The 15,827-nt window shown below is 43.2% G+C and overlaps 1 protein-coding gene across 1 annotated transcript; it reads left to right on the top strand.

Annotated features, from left to right (window-relative positions):
• Positions 1-4,350: 4,350 nt before the first annotated feature.
• LOC118393362 (alpha-2B adrenergic receptor-like) lies at positions 4,351-10,933 on the top strand. Its single transcript, XM_035785975.2, has one exon. It carries the CDS (start codon positions 5,790-5,792, stop codon positions 7,398-7,400), a length of 1,611 nt encoding a protein of 536 aa, XP_035641868.1. The 5' UTR covers positions 4,351-5,789; the 3' UTR covers positions 7,401-10,933.
• Positions 10,934-15,827: the final 4,894 nt, after the last annotated feature.

Genomic DNA, 15,827 nt, shown 5'->3' with positions numbered 1-15,827 from the left:
AGGGCCGGAAGTATACAGAATGGTGTCGTCTGCATAGAGGTGGATCAGGGAATCGCCCGCAGCAAGAGCAACATCATTGATATATACAGAGAAAAGAGTTACATACACTACAACTTAGTGTATATAAACTTCTGACCCACTGGAATTGTCATACAGTGAATTATAAATGAATTAATCTGTCAGTAAACAATTGTTGGAAAAATTACTTGTGTCATGCACAAAGTAGATGTCCTAACCGACTTGCCAAAACTATAGTTTGGTAAGAAGAAATTTGTGGAGTGGTTGAAAATTAGTTTTAATGACTCCAACCTAAGTGTATGTAAACTTCTGTCTTCAACTGTACATAGATTAATCACTCAACTCAAATGGTTTCATTCGTCCTTCTTCCCCGACTGCGTCCAGCTACTTCGTTGGAAAAAAGGATGGTGGTCTCCGTCCATGTATTGATTACCATTCCCTGAATGACGTCATGGTCAAGAACTGTTTCCCTCTTTCTCTGATCCCAGGGACCCTTGAACAAGTGGTTCACGCCAACATCTATACAAAACTGGACCTGCGAAGTGCATATAACATTGTCTGTATACGTGAAGGCGACAAATGGAAGACGGTCTTTATCACCGCACGAGGGCACTACGAATACCAAGTGATGCCTTACGGCCTTACTAATTCCCCACCATCTTCCAATCCTTTATGAACAAGGTTTTCCTGGATATGATCAACTGCTTTCTCATTGTCTACATTGACATCCTGATTTACTCCCACTCCCTGAAGGAACACCTATAGCATGTGCAAAAGGTTCTTCAACAGCTCCTTGACCATAACCTGTTATGTGAAGACTGAAAAGAGCACTTTCCCTGTAAACCTTGGTAAACTTCCTCGGTTTCGTACTGACACCTGGAGGGGTCAGCATGGATCACCGCCATCAGTAACTGGCCCAAACCCACCAACATTAAGGAACTCCGGCGTTTCATTGGGTTCTCCAACTACTTTCGCCGGTTCATTTGGAGCTTCAGTTCTACTGCCGCTGCCCTTACCAGCCAAAAGACCCAGACCCTTCAATGGACTGATACCACCCTGACAGCTTTCAACAACCTGAAACGCCTCTTCACCACAGCCCTTTTGGTGGGGACACTCCAAGGAGTAAGTCAATAGCACAGTTCCCTAGGCGATGTGGTGACAGAGTGGAGGCCTTGATTTTTCTGAGGTTGTTGCTGTTCTGGGCGTATTCAGTTGGTATGGTGGGTGGCACTGCAGAGGCAGAGTCCTCAATGGTGGTGGCTCTGCAGGGTAGGCTAAGACAACTGGTAAAGCAGGTAGAAGACCAGGACAGTAGTTCACCTTGTCGCCATGAGATGGCAGGGTCGTGAAGACAAAGCCAGGGGTGTCCAAGAATGAGTGGCTGGTCAGGGGATGAGAGTTCCATGAGTTGAATGGTTTCAGTATGGAAGACTCCAATCTGGAGGGTGACGCTCTGTTAGGTGCGTAATGAAGCCTGTGCCCTATGGCTGCCTGTCCAGGGTGTTAGTCTTTAAAGGAGGGGTGACCGGTGTTATATCAATGTCAAGCTCTTGTACTAGTTGGTGAGCAATACAATTACCTGCTGGCCCCGAATCTATCAAGCCCTCTGCATACTTAGTAACCCTTCACGGTTATCAATACTGGGATGGAGAGTTGTTTCTGGGAGATATTTAGAAATAAGGACACACCTACCTGCATGGCAGCGGCGGGTCCCTTAACTCTCCGTGGGATGCGAACAGGGAAATGGCTAAGTAGATGATCTTTCCCTCCACAGCATAGGCAGAGCCCTTCTTGGATCCGCCTTTGAAGTTTGATACACGGGATAGGAGCATGGCCCAACTGCATGGGCTCTGGAAGACTCAGACGGGATGACGTAATCATGGAAAGAGAAGGTGTCGGGTTCCTAGGTGGCAGAGTTCTTCAGCGGTCGGCGATGAGGTGGTCGATGGAGATGGACATACGGATGTATTGATTTAAATCCTGATGGTCACCTCTACAGGCCAGCTCTGCCTGAAGTTCCCTGTTGAGCCCTCTTCGGTAGACGGTAAGTAAAGCAGCCTCACTCCATCCACTCCCTGCAGCCATGGTGCAAAACTCGAGGGCATACTCGGCAGCTGAATCGCGTCCTTGTTGAAGTTTGATGAGGTCTCCTATAGGATGTCCGGAAGGAGAGTGATCGAATACCTCTTTGAAGAGGGTGTGGAAATGCTTCTCGGATCCGAGTTCTGTGCTGTTGGCAGTCCATATGGCGATGGCCGAATCCAGGGCTTTGCCTGTGAGTAGAGACAAAATCCAGCCTGCTCTTGTCAGTGGCGAAGTTAGAAATCCCTGACATTTCCCAGGTGAACCGTCATATTTTCCAGGCATTGATATGAATGAAGGAGGGCTATGGGTTACGATACCTGGCATCGGATGAGTAGGGATAGGCTGGTGGAGAAGATGACAGATTTCCAGACGCTCCTCTTGCTGGGTTAGGCGCCGCTGTAGCTCCGCTGAATCCATTCTGTTTTTAGGTGAGGTATTCTGTAATGAATACACAGGGAGAAATAGGTGTAGATTCATAAAACAGAGTACAGCAAGTGTTTATTTCGCCTTCGCAAAAGGCAGGAATCATGGTCACAGGCAGGCAATGGTCTTACACAGGTTGGCAAACAGGCATGTGAATCAAAACTAGGACTGAAGGCTATAGCTGGTTCTCATAAACGAGCTAGGAAAAGGCTTAGTAGAGACAAAACAAACAATACCTCACAAAGGCACAAACAGAATGAACAGAACTAAATAAGGAGCTGATGAGACCTGGTGAGTAACTAACACAGGTAAAATCAATGAACAAAAATGAAAGACAGTGCTACATTCAAGCACACAAAGAAACAGGGCTACGTTCAAGAACACAACTAAACAGAACACAAGGTTGACTAAGAAAATAAATACAGGACCTTACAGCTGGTTTCTATCCGTGCCTCCTAAACAGGGACTGATTCAGATATCAGACAGACACCAGGTGAGCGGGTTCTCTGGCCAATCAGTGACAGAAATCCATTGGTACTTCCTGGGAGAGAAGAAAACAAGCAGTCGACTTGATTGACTCTAGTCTAATGTTTATTTCAAAAGCACAAATCCCAAAATAATATTTCCTCGGTTTAACACAGTGCGCAGTGAAGCATGAAAACAGAGGTTTGTTTCTGATGCATTTAGAGTGTGTTTGTAGGTGTGTATGTGAGCTGTGTAGAATAACCTCCTGAATCCACTTTCACTGTTTTACTAACCTTAGTTCATTCATGACTGCCAGATACACTTGATTGGAGAGCCCTCTCCTACTACAAGCACTCTTGTGTTTAGATCGCTTGGCATGGAACAGAATGCAAGCAGTTATTTGGGTTGGGATCATGGAATCAGAATGAGTTAGTTAGATTTCTAATTCTATGGTCAATGTTCTCACTCCTATCTGACATTTGGTGGACGATGCAAATGGAAAATAAACATAATGGCCTCACGACAACCACCAACCCACCCTCTGTGGACACCCTAAATGAGGCATGCTGTGTGTGTGTGTGTGTGCTTGTGAGTGACTACTAACTCCTACTATAGATCATAAATGGGAACATGCTTTCCACTGTTAAATCCATGTCTCTGTGTGGGTGTTGGTTTGTTATATTTTACACTTTGTAGTTGTTAATTGAACATCAAAACATAAGGCACTTGATCTTAGTTAAATAGAGTACAGTCCTTGTGGGAGGGTAAAGTCGTGTGTTTGTATGCGTGTGTGTGTGTGTGTGTGTGTGTGATCCTGTATAATCCACATCTCTGCATGTATGTATGTCAGTTTAATGAAGGCGTGAGTGGAGAAATGGGTTGGGTGGGTGAGGGATGATTGATCCATGTCACTGTCAGGGATGGGACCATATAGCATGGTAGCATACCATAGGGTTTTCTTTTTCTGAGTAGCCAATAGGCCACTATGGAACCAACAATTCAATTATGATCAGGGTGACAATAATGATGATCATGAGGAGGAATGTGATGATTATAATGATGATGATGATGACAACAATGTTTGTAGAAAGATAAATTACTTCAGTGTGTTTTACTCTCTTAGCTGGAGACCTATGCTTCCTACCAAAGCATCGCGGTTCTACTTACTACAGAGGTTTCCGTACCGATTGACAGTGTGTTAGTGTGTAGAGAGAAAGGGAGTGGATAGATAGAAAAGGGAGCGAAAGAGAGAGAGAGACCACTTGGCAAAGACGTAAATTCAACGTTTGCACGTTGGTTCAACGTCATTTCATTGAAATGACGTGGAAACAACATTGACTCAACCAGTGTGCCCAGTGGGAGAGGGAGATGGCATGGTCTCATGACGCCCGTATTGGCATCACTCCGGTTGGAAAAGAGAGATGAGAGGAGAGACGCTTCCATTATTAGACCGGTGCTCACGGTCACGCTCACTCCTGGAGATGCGCGCGCTGCTGCGAGACCAACGGATAAGTTCGAGGAGAGAATCCGCGAGGCGCTGAACTCAGGAGCACCGCTGCGTGAAGAGATAGCCGAGCCTTCTGTAGGTTACACTCGGACATGGAGAGACCGAACTAGGGTCTACGAGCCAGTCAAAGCAAGACTGCGCATTATCTGCACCTGGATATACCCAACAACGCACCCACACATTCATCCCAAACCGAGATGAGGAACAGCTAAACACCACGAAACTGAAACAACAACTCAACAACTCAATATGTAATTTGGACTGGAGTTATGTTGGACACGGGTTTGTTTTCATGAATTCCAAACTTGTATCGTTACACTGAGGACGTGCTCACGTTACAACATAAACGAATAAGTGCCATTCAGAGACAATTTATTATTTTAGGAATCCATTTTGCTTGAATAATGTCCAGGATTAAGCAGATGAAGTGAGTGACATATTTTGGTAACGCGCGCCAGTTAGTCTGTCAAGGCTTGACCATTTTATTAGCTAAATCTGTTCAAACCAATGTTTTCTTGTCCTTATAGGAAAACAACTGCATACCATTTGATATTTATTAGAATTATGATAGGCGATTTGTTTTTTAAGTCATCTGTCAGCTTTAACATTGCTCAGATAGCCATCCCGCTGGGCACACACTGGTTGAATCAACGTTGTTTGCGCGTAATTTCAATGAAATTACGATGAACCAATGTGGAATAGACGTTGAATTGATATCTGTGCCCAGTAGGCTGCTGTGTGCATCTCCATTTGAGAGACAGCGGGGACTTGAGCACACTAACATCTGAAGTAGGCTCCCCTGCCCAGTTTGTAACTGGTTCCCATTCTCGTGTGTTGCCTTGTATTATAGGCTGAAATTATATTTGAAGGATATTTCTGTGACCACCTGGACATAAATTCCCGCTTCTTTAAAATAGTCAAACAATTAAGCAGCTGTGAGATTACGATCAATTCTGTTTCATGTACTGGACAACTTTTAATTGTTTGAACGGATTTATTTTCAGACAGCAAATATAATTGCTCTCTCCTTTATTCTGGCGCGCTCCACGGGCATAGTTTATCGTTTGGCTGCTTAGAACGAACTTGGAGGATGAAACTGGGAGGAGGATAGGGAATGAACAGCGATAACACAACATTAATACTTTTAGTTATAGCCTAATGTTTTTTTCCTAAACTTTTAGGATATAATTTGATGTCAGCCATCCTCAATATAAAACAACGTTACCAACAGCATCTTTATTACAACAACATTTTATTCTCACTTTAATCAAGTCCATCCATCGTGTTACTCATGGCTTTACCCTTGAATAGTGCATGTTCAGTGGGGCTGGGCGACACTAATGGTTCGACCAGCGGTTTTTCTCTTCCCTGCAATCAGAGCGTCTCTTCCCTGCAACTGGCCCCCTACTCCCCCGAATCCACGGCGCTCTTCGCTACAGCCATCACCCTCATGGTGGTCTTCACAATCGTGGGAAACATCCTCGTCATCATTGCCGTCCTGACCAGCCATGCACTCCGAGGACCACAGAACCTGTTTTTAGTGTCTCTAGCGGCTGCAGACATTTTGGTGGCGACCCTCATCATCCCATTCTCCCTAGCCAATGAACTGCTGGGATACTGGTACTTCAAGTCTCTGTGGTGTGAGATCTACCTGGCACTGGACGTCCTGTTCTGCACTTCCTCTATAGTTCACCTGTGCGCCATCTCATTGGACCGTTACCTGTCCATAAGCCGGGTTACCTACTCTCGCCAGCGCACACCCATGCGTATTAAAGCCTCCATCGTGGTGGTGTGGCTCATCTCGGCCATAATCTCCTTCCCTCCTCTTCTGTCGCTAAATAAGAGCGAGCCCGGCGGGGAGGGGAGTGAGAGGGGTCCTCAGTGCCAACTGAACGACGAGCGCTGGTACATCCTCTACTCCACCGTCGGCTCCTTCTTCGCCCCATGTCTCATCATGATCCTGGTCTACATGAGGATCTACCAGATCGCCAAGCAGCGCACACAGAACCCGCCAGGCGAGCCCAGGAAAGATGGGGTGGGCTGTGCCACCCCAAGTCAAACCCCTCGGGGGATCCAAGCCAACGGGAAGGAGGACAGAGGGGAAACGCCAGCTATGCCCCACAAAACCACCAGCGTCAGACCCCCCACACTGGCTGTTACTCCATCACCGTCCCCCAACCTTGCCAATGAGACCCCCTCCCCTCACATCCCCACCACCCAAAACCTCCTCCATCCTCCGGTTCTATCCCTAGCTCCAAACCCAACCACCACCTCCCCTCCTACCTCCCCCCTGGATCCTTCACCCTCCTTGGTCTCACCGTCTTCCTCCCCCACCATCCCCCCACCATCCCCGGCCAAACCCAAACATGGGGAGAAGAAGGTGAAGGGGAAGAAGGGAAAGAAGTATAACAATAATATGGACAGCTCAAACAGCTCTGACAGTGACATGGAGAACGAGGAAGGGGGGAGGACTGGAATCAACAATCCTAGCATGGCTAGTTCAGCCGGCATCCATTCTCCAGCCACCATCCAGAAGTACAGGGACATAATCGCCACCTCTAAGGGAGCTAGGCTGGTGGCAGGGAGGAGGTCTAAGCCGGAGAGCACTCCGGGAGCAGCACGTCGTAAAGCCATGGTGAACCGAGAGAAGCGCTTCACGTTCGTCCTGGCCGTGGTGATCGGAGTGTTTGTTGTCTGTTGGTTCCCTTTCTTCTTCTCCTACTCGCTGCAGGCCATCTGTCCTGAGACCTGCTCCCTCCCTGATCCCCTCTTCAAGTTCTTCTTCTGGATTGGCTACTGCAACTCCTGTCTGAACCCTGTCATATACACCATCTTTAATCAGGACTTCAGAAAGGCCTTCAAGAAAATCCTCTGTAAGAACACCAAGGGCACCTTCTTCTAGACTGAATGCTCTGTAAGGACAACCATGGCAACCTTCCTTTAGTAAAGAGGCCTTAAACTGATGACCTGTAAGGTCAGTCCTTTCTTTTCAGTCCTCTCTAAACTCTTTGAGGTGTAAAAAACAGCACAAATATTCTGTAAACATTCGGACTGATTTTAGATTCTAATTAATGATGTTACGAAGGGCTGCCGATTCTATAATGCTGAATCAGAACAGCTGTAGGATAGCTCACCTTGCAACAGAAATAAACTTTTAGGGCTCGTTGTTTTAGTCCCTTGGTACGTAGCTGCAGACGTCTAGCCATTACCTGGAGAACTGTGACTGTTCATTGCAAGGGCATTGTCTGGGGAGAGCATGTGCAAAATATGTTACGTGAATTCTACTCTGGGGGGCTTTAGAATGATACTGTGTAAGAATCCAAGGGCATGATCCTGATCCTTTAGTAAAAGGTAGGAGGTATGTTCTGATCTATGAGCATTACACAGTATGTGTAGAAAGTTTGGAAAGGAAGAGAGAAGGAGGAAAAGGAAAAGAAAATGCCATTTTGGAATTTTGGCACTCGTGACACTTGGACATGTTGCTTGGAAAATGACAGTACAACGCTGCTCTCGTCAAAATATGACTGACTGACTCACATTAAGGTTGTCTGGGAAATCTGTTTGATTAAAAATTGAGAAACCTTTGGGTATAGCAGTACACCACTGCTCACTGAGAACTCCTGATCAAAACAACAATCTTGAGCGCTGCCATTCAAGGACTTTAAAGCGATGAAGCAAACAAATATCCTTTTATCAGCCGACTGATAAACAAAATAGAACAATGCGAGGAGATGATAGGCCAGACCTGTTGGCCTGTTGAAGCATCACCAGAGGCACTTCTCTTTATCAAAGGGCAGAACCACGAGGAACGCACAAGACCCTGGTCGCCTTTCCACTTATGCCTGCATAGTTACTTTTATCCTGCCTCAGGAATAGCATGTGTTCCTGTAGAGATGTTATCCATATGAGAGAGAGAGAGAGAGAGAGAGAGAGAGAGAGACAAGACAACAACAGGACTCTAACTGTTCATGAGACAACTAACTCCCTCTCAAACTCTGATGCCCACCACTGCTCTCATGTGGGGCTTAGGCTATATTTTGAAAGACTCTGTGTTTTAAGGTGTATCTCAATAGTCTATTGTGGCTTCCTCTGCTTGTGTATTTTCCTTCATCTGCACTGAAAAACAAAGGATATAGGTGGATGCAATATGAAGGATCAGGCATTTGTTTCCACATCTCTGTGTCAGTGCAGGTGAACTAAATAAAAGATGAGGAGAGGAAACAGCTTCACACTATTGTTATACACCCCTATAAGAGAATTTGAGTTCCAAATGGCAACCTATTTGATATATAGTGCACTACTTTTGACTAGAGCCCATAGGACTCTAGTCTAAAGTAGTGCACTGTGTAGGGAATAGGGTGGATTGTATCTAAAGTACTAAAGTACGGAAATGTATGCACTCACTACTGTAAGAGGCACTTGATAAGATCGTCTGCTAAATGACTGAAATGTAAATTGTATCTGTATATTGGGTCTATATAGCACAATTTCAAGCATATCACATTTATAAGAGGATAAATACTTTCCCAAATCGCTTGACAAGGAACGCAAATTTGTGACATTTAAGGATTTTTTGGAATGCAGTATAGTCGTACATATTTTTTTTCTTCTATCAAAGACACTGGACAGTGACTATCTGGCTTTGTTTGAGTGGATTCATCTGACTTCAGCCTGAAAGGACATTGCTATTAACGAACACACTGCTCCCCATTGAACAGAACAGAACAGTGGCTGTCTATGAGAGGAGGAACTCAGCCACGTTAGCTCTACTGCTGACCTGACACAAACACTTCAAACGGTCTTAAAAACACTCTAGTTGATATTGACTATAATACTGAAAGCACAGGTCATGTTCATCCTCAGCTACTTCTGGAAGGACATTCATACCATAAGATAATATAGTACTTTATTAAGCTCCCAAATGGCAAATATGGGATGGATGAATGAATGAATGATTGATTGCTTGATAGATCAATGAATTGATTGATTTGGGAATGTACCTGCACTTGCTGACTGGAATTCTACCTGGCACATTCCTTTATTTCTGAGAGGTACTGCTACTCTTTACAGTTGCTCTTTATGTATTTCTTCATAGACTGTCAGGTCATGATGCTTTTTGTGTTTCTCCCTCACAGAGGCTATGTCTGTAACTGTGAATGCTATATAGGTATTATGACACTATGGGACAAGGAATGTCGGCAACAACACTTCTAATCTCGCATTGTCAATTTTTGCTGACCCTTGTCTATGTGAGAGAGACTCCATGAGTGTGTATTTTCTAATGATGCACTTCTAGTGGTACCAGCTGCAAGTGTCTGGTAAACTTATGTAAAATGTCTGGGGTACTCATGGACTGTGCCAAAGCCTCCTCTGGCTGATATTTTATAATGTAGACCTCCACATAATGGTAAGCACAGAAAACAGATGTAGATATAGAGACTCAGGCCAAAGATCTCTCCCCCTGAGGGACACTAGTCTCTAGATGGCCATGCTTTGAAAGTACATTATCTATTTGTTCTTCCTTTAGGGTTAAAGTTAGTGTTAAGGATATGGGTAAGGTCAAAGGCAAGGTTAGGGTTAGTTGCAATTGCTTTTTGTAGTGAGAATTGTATTTTGTGGAACTCCGTTCCGTCCTTTCAAGCATGGCCGTGAAGTGACGCCAGCTGACACGGACAGAGCGGGACTCAGAGTGACACTGTCATGCTCTAATAAGGGGCTGTGATTGGATAAGCTATATGTATTATTTATTTATTTAGAGCCATTTTGAGTTTCCTGTTAGTTTCATATTTATAATTTTCCTTCTTTCTGACTGTGCTCTCCAAGCAAGGCAAAGTTAATGTGAACAAAATACTGTAAATACTGTATCAAATCTGAATATGTTGAATGAGATTCATTGATTTAAAGTCAGCAGAGGAACAGGATTCAGGAGCAGATGTATGTTTGCAGGGGTTGGGGTCATTTCTACTGGAACTCAGTCAATGCAGAAGATGAATGTCATGATTTGAAAAAATATTCTGAAATATTGGTAAAATCTGGGTCGTGGACTTGAATTTTCCTGCAGGCTTTTTGTACTTATTTATTATTTTTAACTCGTTTCTTAAACATTTTCAGTGGTGTTTTCTAAAGACTACTGTGCTGATGGGTGGTGCTTTAACAGCCTGTGGTTGCAGAACCATGGAGATCAGCAAACAACCGCACTCTGTGTTGGCACAAATTGTTCTGCGACAATAACATTTCCATTTTAAAATTCTATTGTCATTGAACTTTTGGTGCTAACAGAGCAGCCATGAAAACTCAATGTATAGTGAATCAACATCCCCATCATCATTCTCCCTACTCTTCTGACCTGCCTGGACTCTTTTTCTCCCCCTGCTGTGTTTGACCCTGGCCTTTCTCCCTCGCCCTCCATTTGGAAATAAAGCAGTTTAATAAGCATGGTGTGATCAATCATTTAAAATCATCGTATACAGTACTGCTGTCTGTGGTGTTAAAGGGGACATGAGTAAAACGGCTTAGCTCACTACATTGGGGTTTGAAGAATATTACACACTGGGGGTGGCTCTTGGGGGTGGCTCTAAATATAGCAGATTTAACTGGATCAATCTTAACAGGGAAATCTGCAGTTCGAACAATAACAAAGCGGTCACTCCGCCACTGATTTGGCAAACAGCTGAGGGACGGGACTGGAGAAATGTAGCCACTGATTTGGCAAACAGCTGAGGGAAGGGACTGGAGAAATGTAGCCACTGATTTGGCAAACAGCTGAGGGAAGGGACTGGAGAAATGTAGCCACTGATTTGGCAAACAGCTGAGGGAAGGGACTGGAGAAATGTAGCCACTGATTTGGCAAACAGCTGAGGGACGGGACTGGAGAAATGTAGCCACTGATTTGGCAAACAGCTGAGGGAAGGGACTGGAGAAATGTAGCCACTGATTTGGCAAACAGCTGAGGGACGGGACTGGAGAAATGTAGCCACTGATTTGGCAAACAGCTGAGGGAAGGGACTGGAGAAATGTAGCCACTGATTTGGCAAACAGCTGAGGGATGGGACTGGAGAAATGTAGCCACTGATTTGGCAAACAGCTGAGGGAAGGGACTGGAGAAATGTAGCCACTTGCAAACTCATGGACAGAGCTATGGACACAAGGACTAACCATGCATGATATCAACATTATTTTGTTTACATTTAACAATCTTATATTTTGGGTTCTGATGGGGTATGACAGTTGAACTAAGCTCATGGGGCATCTATACATGATTCTTCTTGAATTAATGGGTATTTATCATAAATTTAAAAGTAAAAAAAAAAAATGTGGCAACTGCATATTTCCCCTTTAATGTCCTTTAGATATTGTGGAGATGCCAAAAGCCCATGGTATACTGTTTAACATGAGCTTCTTATTACGGGATAATTGGTTTCTTATTATGGGATAATTCTAATATTGTGTACCCCAACACTTGTGAGCGCAATGAAGACTTTGTTTTAAAGAGGTTCATCACAGCTGTGTATAAGTGGGGCATACTGAAAGCAGCACAAACACTGCCAGTTACTTGTATCCCTTGTGATCTTATCGTATGTGATCTTACGTGAACTTAATGCGATAGCATGTGACAACATGGAACAGCAACATGTGATAAAATGAATGACACTACACATGTGAAAACATCTTGTAAAAAAATGTTGGACAAAATGTCAAAAAGCAATACCACATGTGAAAGTTTTTCACGTGAATGTGCAAATTTGATTTTCACGTGTGAGGTGAAAACATGTTATTCTCCTCACATGTGAAAAGGTGGTGTTAACACGTGAACACTAAATGTAACACATGTAACATATGGTTTCACATGTGAACAACTGACCTCATGTGTCTTTTGTTTTTAGAAAATTTCAGCTCAACATGTGAAAACAGCTATTTCACTTTTTTTTATATAAGGGAATGACATGATATAGGGGTTTTAAAGTAAGTGTACAATCTTTCATCATTGACAATATGAATACATTTCACATGATCACTTAGTAGTGACTTTTCAGTATTGGCTCCACCTGGGATTTGAACTCACAACCTCTGGATTTGGAGTATGCCAAGTTTCATTTATTACCTATAGTACATCTCTGCACTTAGCAAAATAGAGCCATCGGCACTGCGATTTTAGTTATCAGTTAATCTGCCTATTAACTCCTCATGGATTTCATTTACTTATCTCAGCAATTTGAAGTGTTTTCTGTATAGTTGTCTAATGTTGGTGGGGCATATTGTTTTAATGTTACTCTTGAATCACTAAGATAAATATAGTAGTTTTTCTTGAGTGCATTTTTAACAAAGCTGAGATTTATTTTACTTAAATCCAAAGTGTAGGAATACAGGTGAACTCATTTTTTGACACAGACATGGTGGCGTAGCAGGAAGCTCAGAATGCAGTGAAGCAAGAGGTTGTGAATTCAAATCCCAAGTGAGGATATGTTAAATAATAATTAATGCCACTTAAATATATAAGTTGATAACATTGTATTTTAAAAGCACTATTTGTCTGTATATCCTTAAAGACACATTTTTGTTTGCAGGGCATCTCAAATCTCATGTGAAAAATATTTTAGCAAATAAAATAGGTGAAAGATTATGTGAACACATGAAAATCCACACATTAAACTTCATGTGAAATATCATCACATGTGAAATGTTCCGAAAACACATGAGTTCATATGTGGAATTTCACACGTGAAATAACATTTTACATGTGAAATCATGTGATTTTCCACTCATGAAATAATGTTTTTCCATAAGGGATGGTGCACATGGAAAAAATGAACAGCATACCATTGAACTATTTTCTTTGAGTGTCTTACACACGCACGCACACACACACACGCACACGCACACGCACACACACACACACACACACACACACACACACACACACACACACACACACACACACACACACACACACACACACACACACACACACACACACACACACACACACACACACACGCACACGCACACGCACACGCACACACACACCAAATCTCATTATGACAGAGTGATTGCCATCATGACATCCTACTATAGAGTGGCGAGGAGGAGAAGGAGCTCCTTGGGCCCTTAGTGTCTGGAAGTAATTTAGCCATTCATTGTAGTCATTGCGCTCTGTTGAGCTGCTATTTTCTTGCGTTGTCTTATGTCAATTACCTTGTGACCTTCCTGCATTACTCATTATATTAATAAAGTCAAATTTAATCAACCAATTTGATAGTCAGTTTTAAAAAGGTTAAGGGTACAAAACTGTGTACATATCTGGCTGTGTTAGCAAAATCAAATCAAAACAAATTATTTAAAAGTTTCTTTACAGCAAATGTCAAATGTTACATGATTGTATAAACTACCTGAGGGTGCAGTATATATTAAGTTTGGCAATAAGGTCTAAAACCAGCTTGGGCCTAGCTTGGGCCTAGTGCACACTAGGCACTAGGCACTAGGCACATGCACACCAGGCTAATTCAGGAGACAGATTGTAGTTTTTATGCCCTGATATCAGGACCTGGCGGCTAAAAGTTCGATTAAGTCAGACGATTTATAGAATACAATCCCAAAATCAGCTGTAATTGTCAATAGTATAACAAAGCTTAAAACTGTGTTTGAGTGAATCCCGCATACAGAAAAGTTATGGTGAAGTTGTTTCTGGACACGGTAGACTACTCCTCACCACTATAGCAGAGGTCAACTTGTCGACAGTGAGTTGAGTTTGATTTGTGAAGTGAGGCAGCGTTGGGTTCTTTCTCTTTTCGTCTTTCAAACACACACACACATCAACACAGATGATGTAAAACGCATCACACTGTGACACTTTCTGTATTTTGAAAGTTCTATAACCCAAACACTTAATTGCCGACAGGCAAAACGTCTTCATCTTCAATCTTCATTTCCAACTTCATTACCTCCGGGCTGTTATTATGCAGGAGAGAGAGGGGCAGGAGGACAGATGACTTACTGTAGTCAAGTGGCTCCCAGAGCGGTGTGCATTTCACAGTGGTATATATTCACAAAAGCACAACCTCTCCAGTCTCCCGTTTATGCTATAAATATAAAGCAGTACTGATCAGCTGATATGGATGTACAGTACCAGTCAAACGTTTGGTCACAACTACTCATTTAAAAGGTTTTTCTTTATTTGTACTATTTTCTACATTGTAAAATAATAGTGAAGACGTCAAAACTATGAAATATCACATATGGAATCATGTAGCAACCAAAAAAATGTTAACTATACCTCAGCATTCAACACCAAAATACACTCCAAGCTCATTAAACCTTTTACGGCTAGGGGTTCCGCTAGCGGAACCATTATAGTCGTTATTTGGGCGGCAGCGTAGCCTAGTGGTTAGAGCGTTGGACTAGTAACCGGAAGGTTGCGAGTTCAAACCCCCGAGCTGACAAGGTACAAATCTGTCGTTCTGCCCCTGAACAGACAGTTAACCCACTGTTCCCAGGCCGTCATTGAAAATAATAATGTGTTCTTAACTGACTTCCCTGGTTAAATAAAGGTAAAATAAAAAATAAAAAAATTCCCCAAAATGTTCATTTATTTGGCGCGTTTGATTCTGAAAAACACCGGTTCCAACTCGCCCAACATGACATTTATCTAATAAATGACCCGTAATCTTGGTCCAAACATTTCAAACAACTTTCCTAATCCAACTTTAGGTATTTTAAAACGTAAATAATCCATAAAATGTAAGACGGAATACACTGTGTTCAATTGCGACTAAAATTAAAGTGGAGTGAGCTTCAGGTCGCGCGCCCCAAACAAAAGAGTACACTAGGCTGGACCCTCGTTCTGAATAGCCGTACTTCTTAATTCTCCAAAGAAAAACATCAACCAATTTCTAAAGACTGTTGACATCTAGTGGAAGCAATAGGAACTGCAACCAAGTGCCACAGAAATCTAGGTTCCCATAGAAAACTTATTGAAAAAAAAAAATCCTGGATGGTTTGTCCTGGGGGTTTTGCCTGCCAAATAAGTTATGTTATACTCAAAAACATTGTTTTAACAGTTTTAGAAACTTTAGAGTGTTTTCTATCCAAATCTACCATTATATGCATATCGTAGCTTCTGGGCCTGAGTAGCAGGCAGTTTATTTTGGGCATGCTTTTCATCCAGGTGTGAAAATACTGCCCCCTATCCCAAACAGGTTTTAAGCACGTGGCTCTGGGTCTTAACCCCGCCCTGTGCAACTGGGTCCTGGACTTCCTGACGGCCCGCCCCCAGGTGGTGAAGGTAGCAAACACCTTCACTTTGCTGATCCTCAGCACAGGGGCCCCACAAGCA

Source organism: Oncorhynchus keta, chromosome 14, assembly GCF_023373465.1.
Source record: "Oncorhynchus keta strain PuntledgeMale-10-30-2019 chromosome 14, Oket_V2, whole genome shotgun sequence".
In the NCBI taxonomy this organism is placed as follows: Eukaryota; Metazoa; Chordata; class Actinopteri; order Salmoniformes; family Salmonidae; genus Oncorhynchus; species Oncorhynchus keta.
This window is presented reverse-complemented; position numbering and strand designations above follow the sequence as displayed.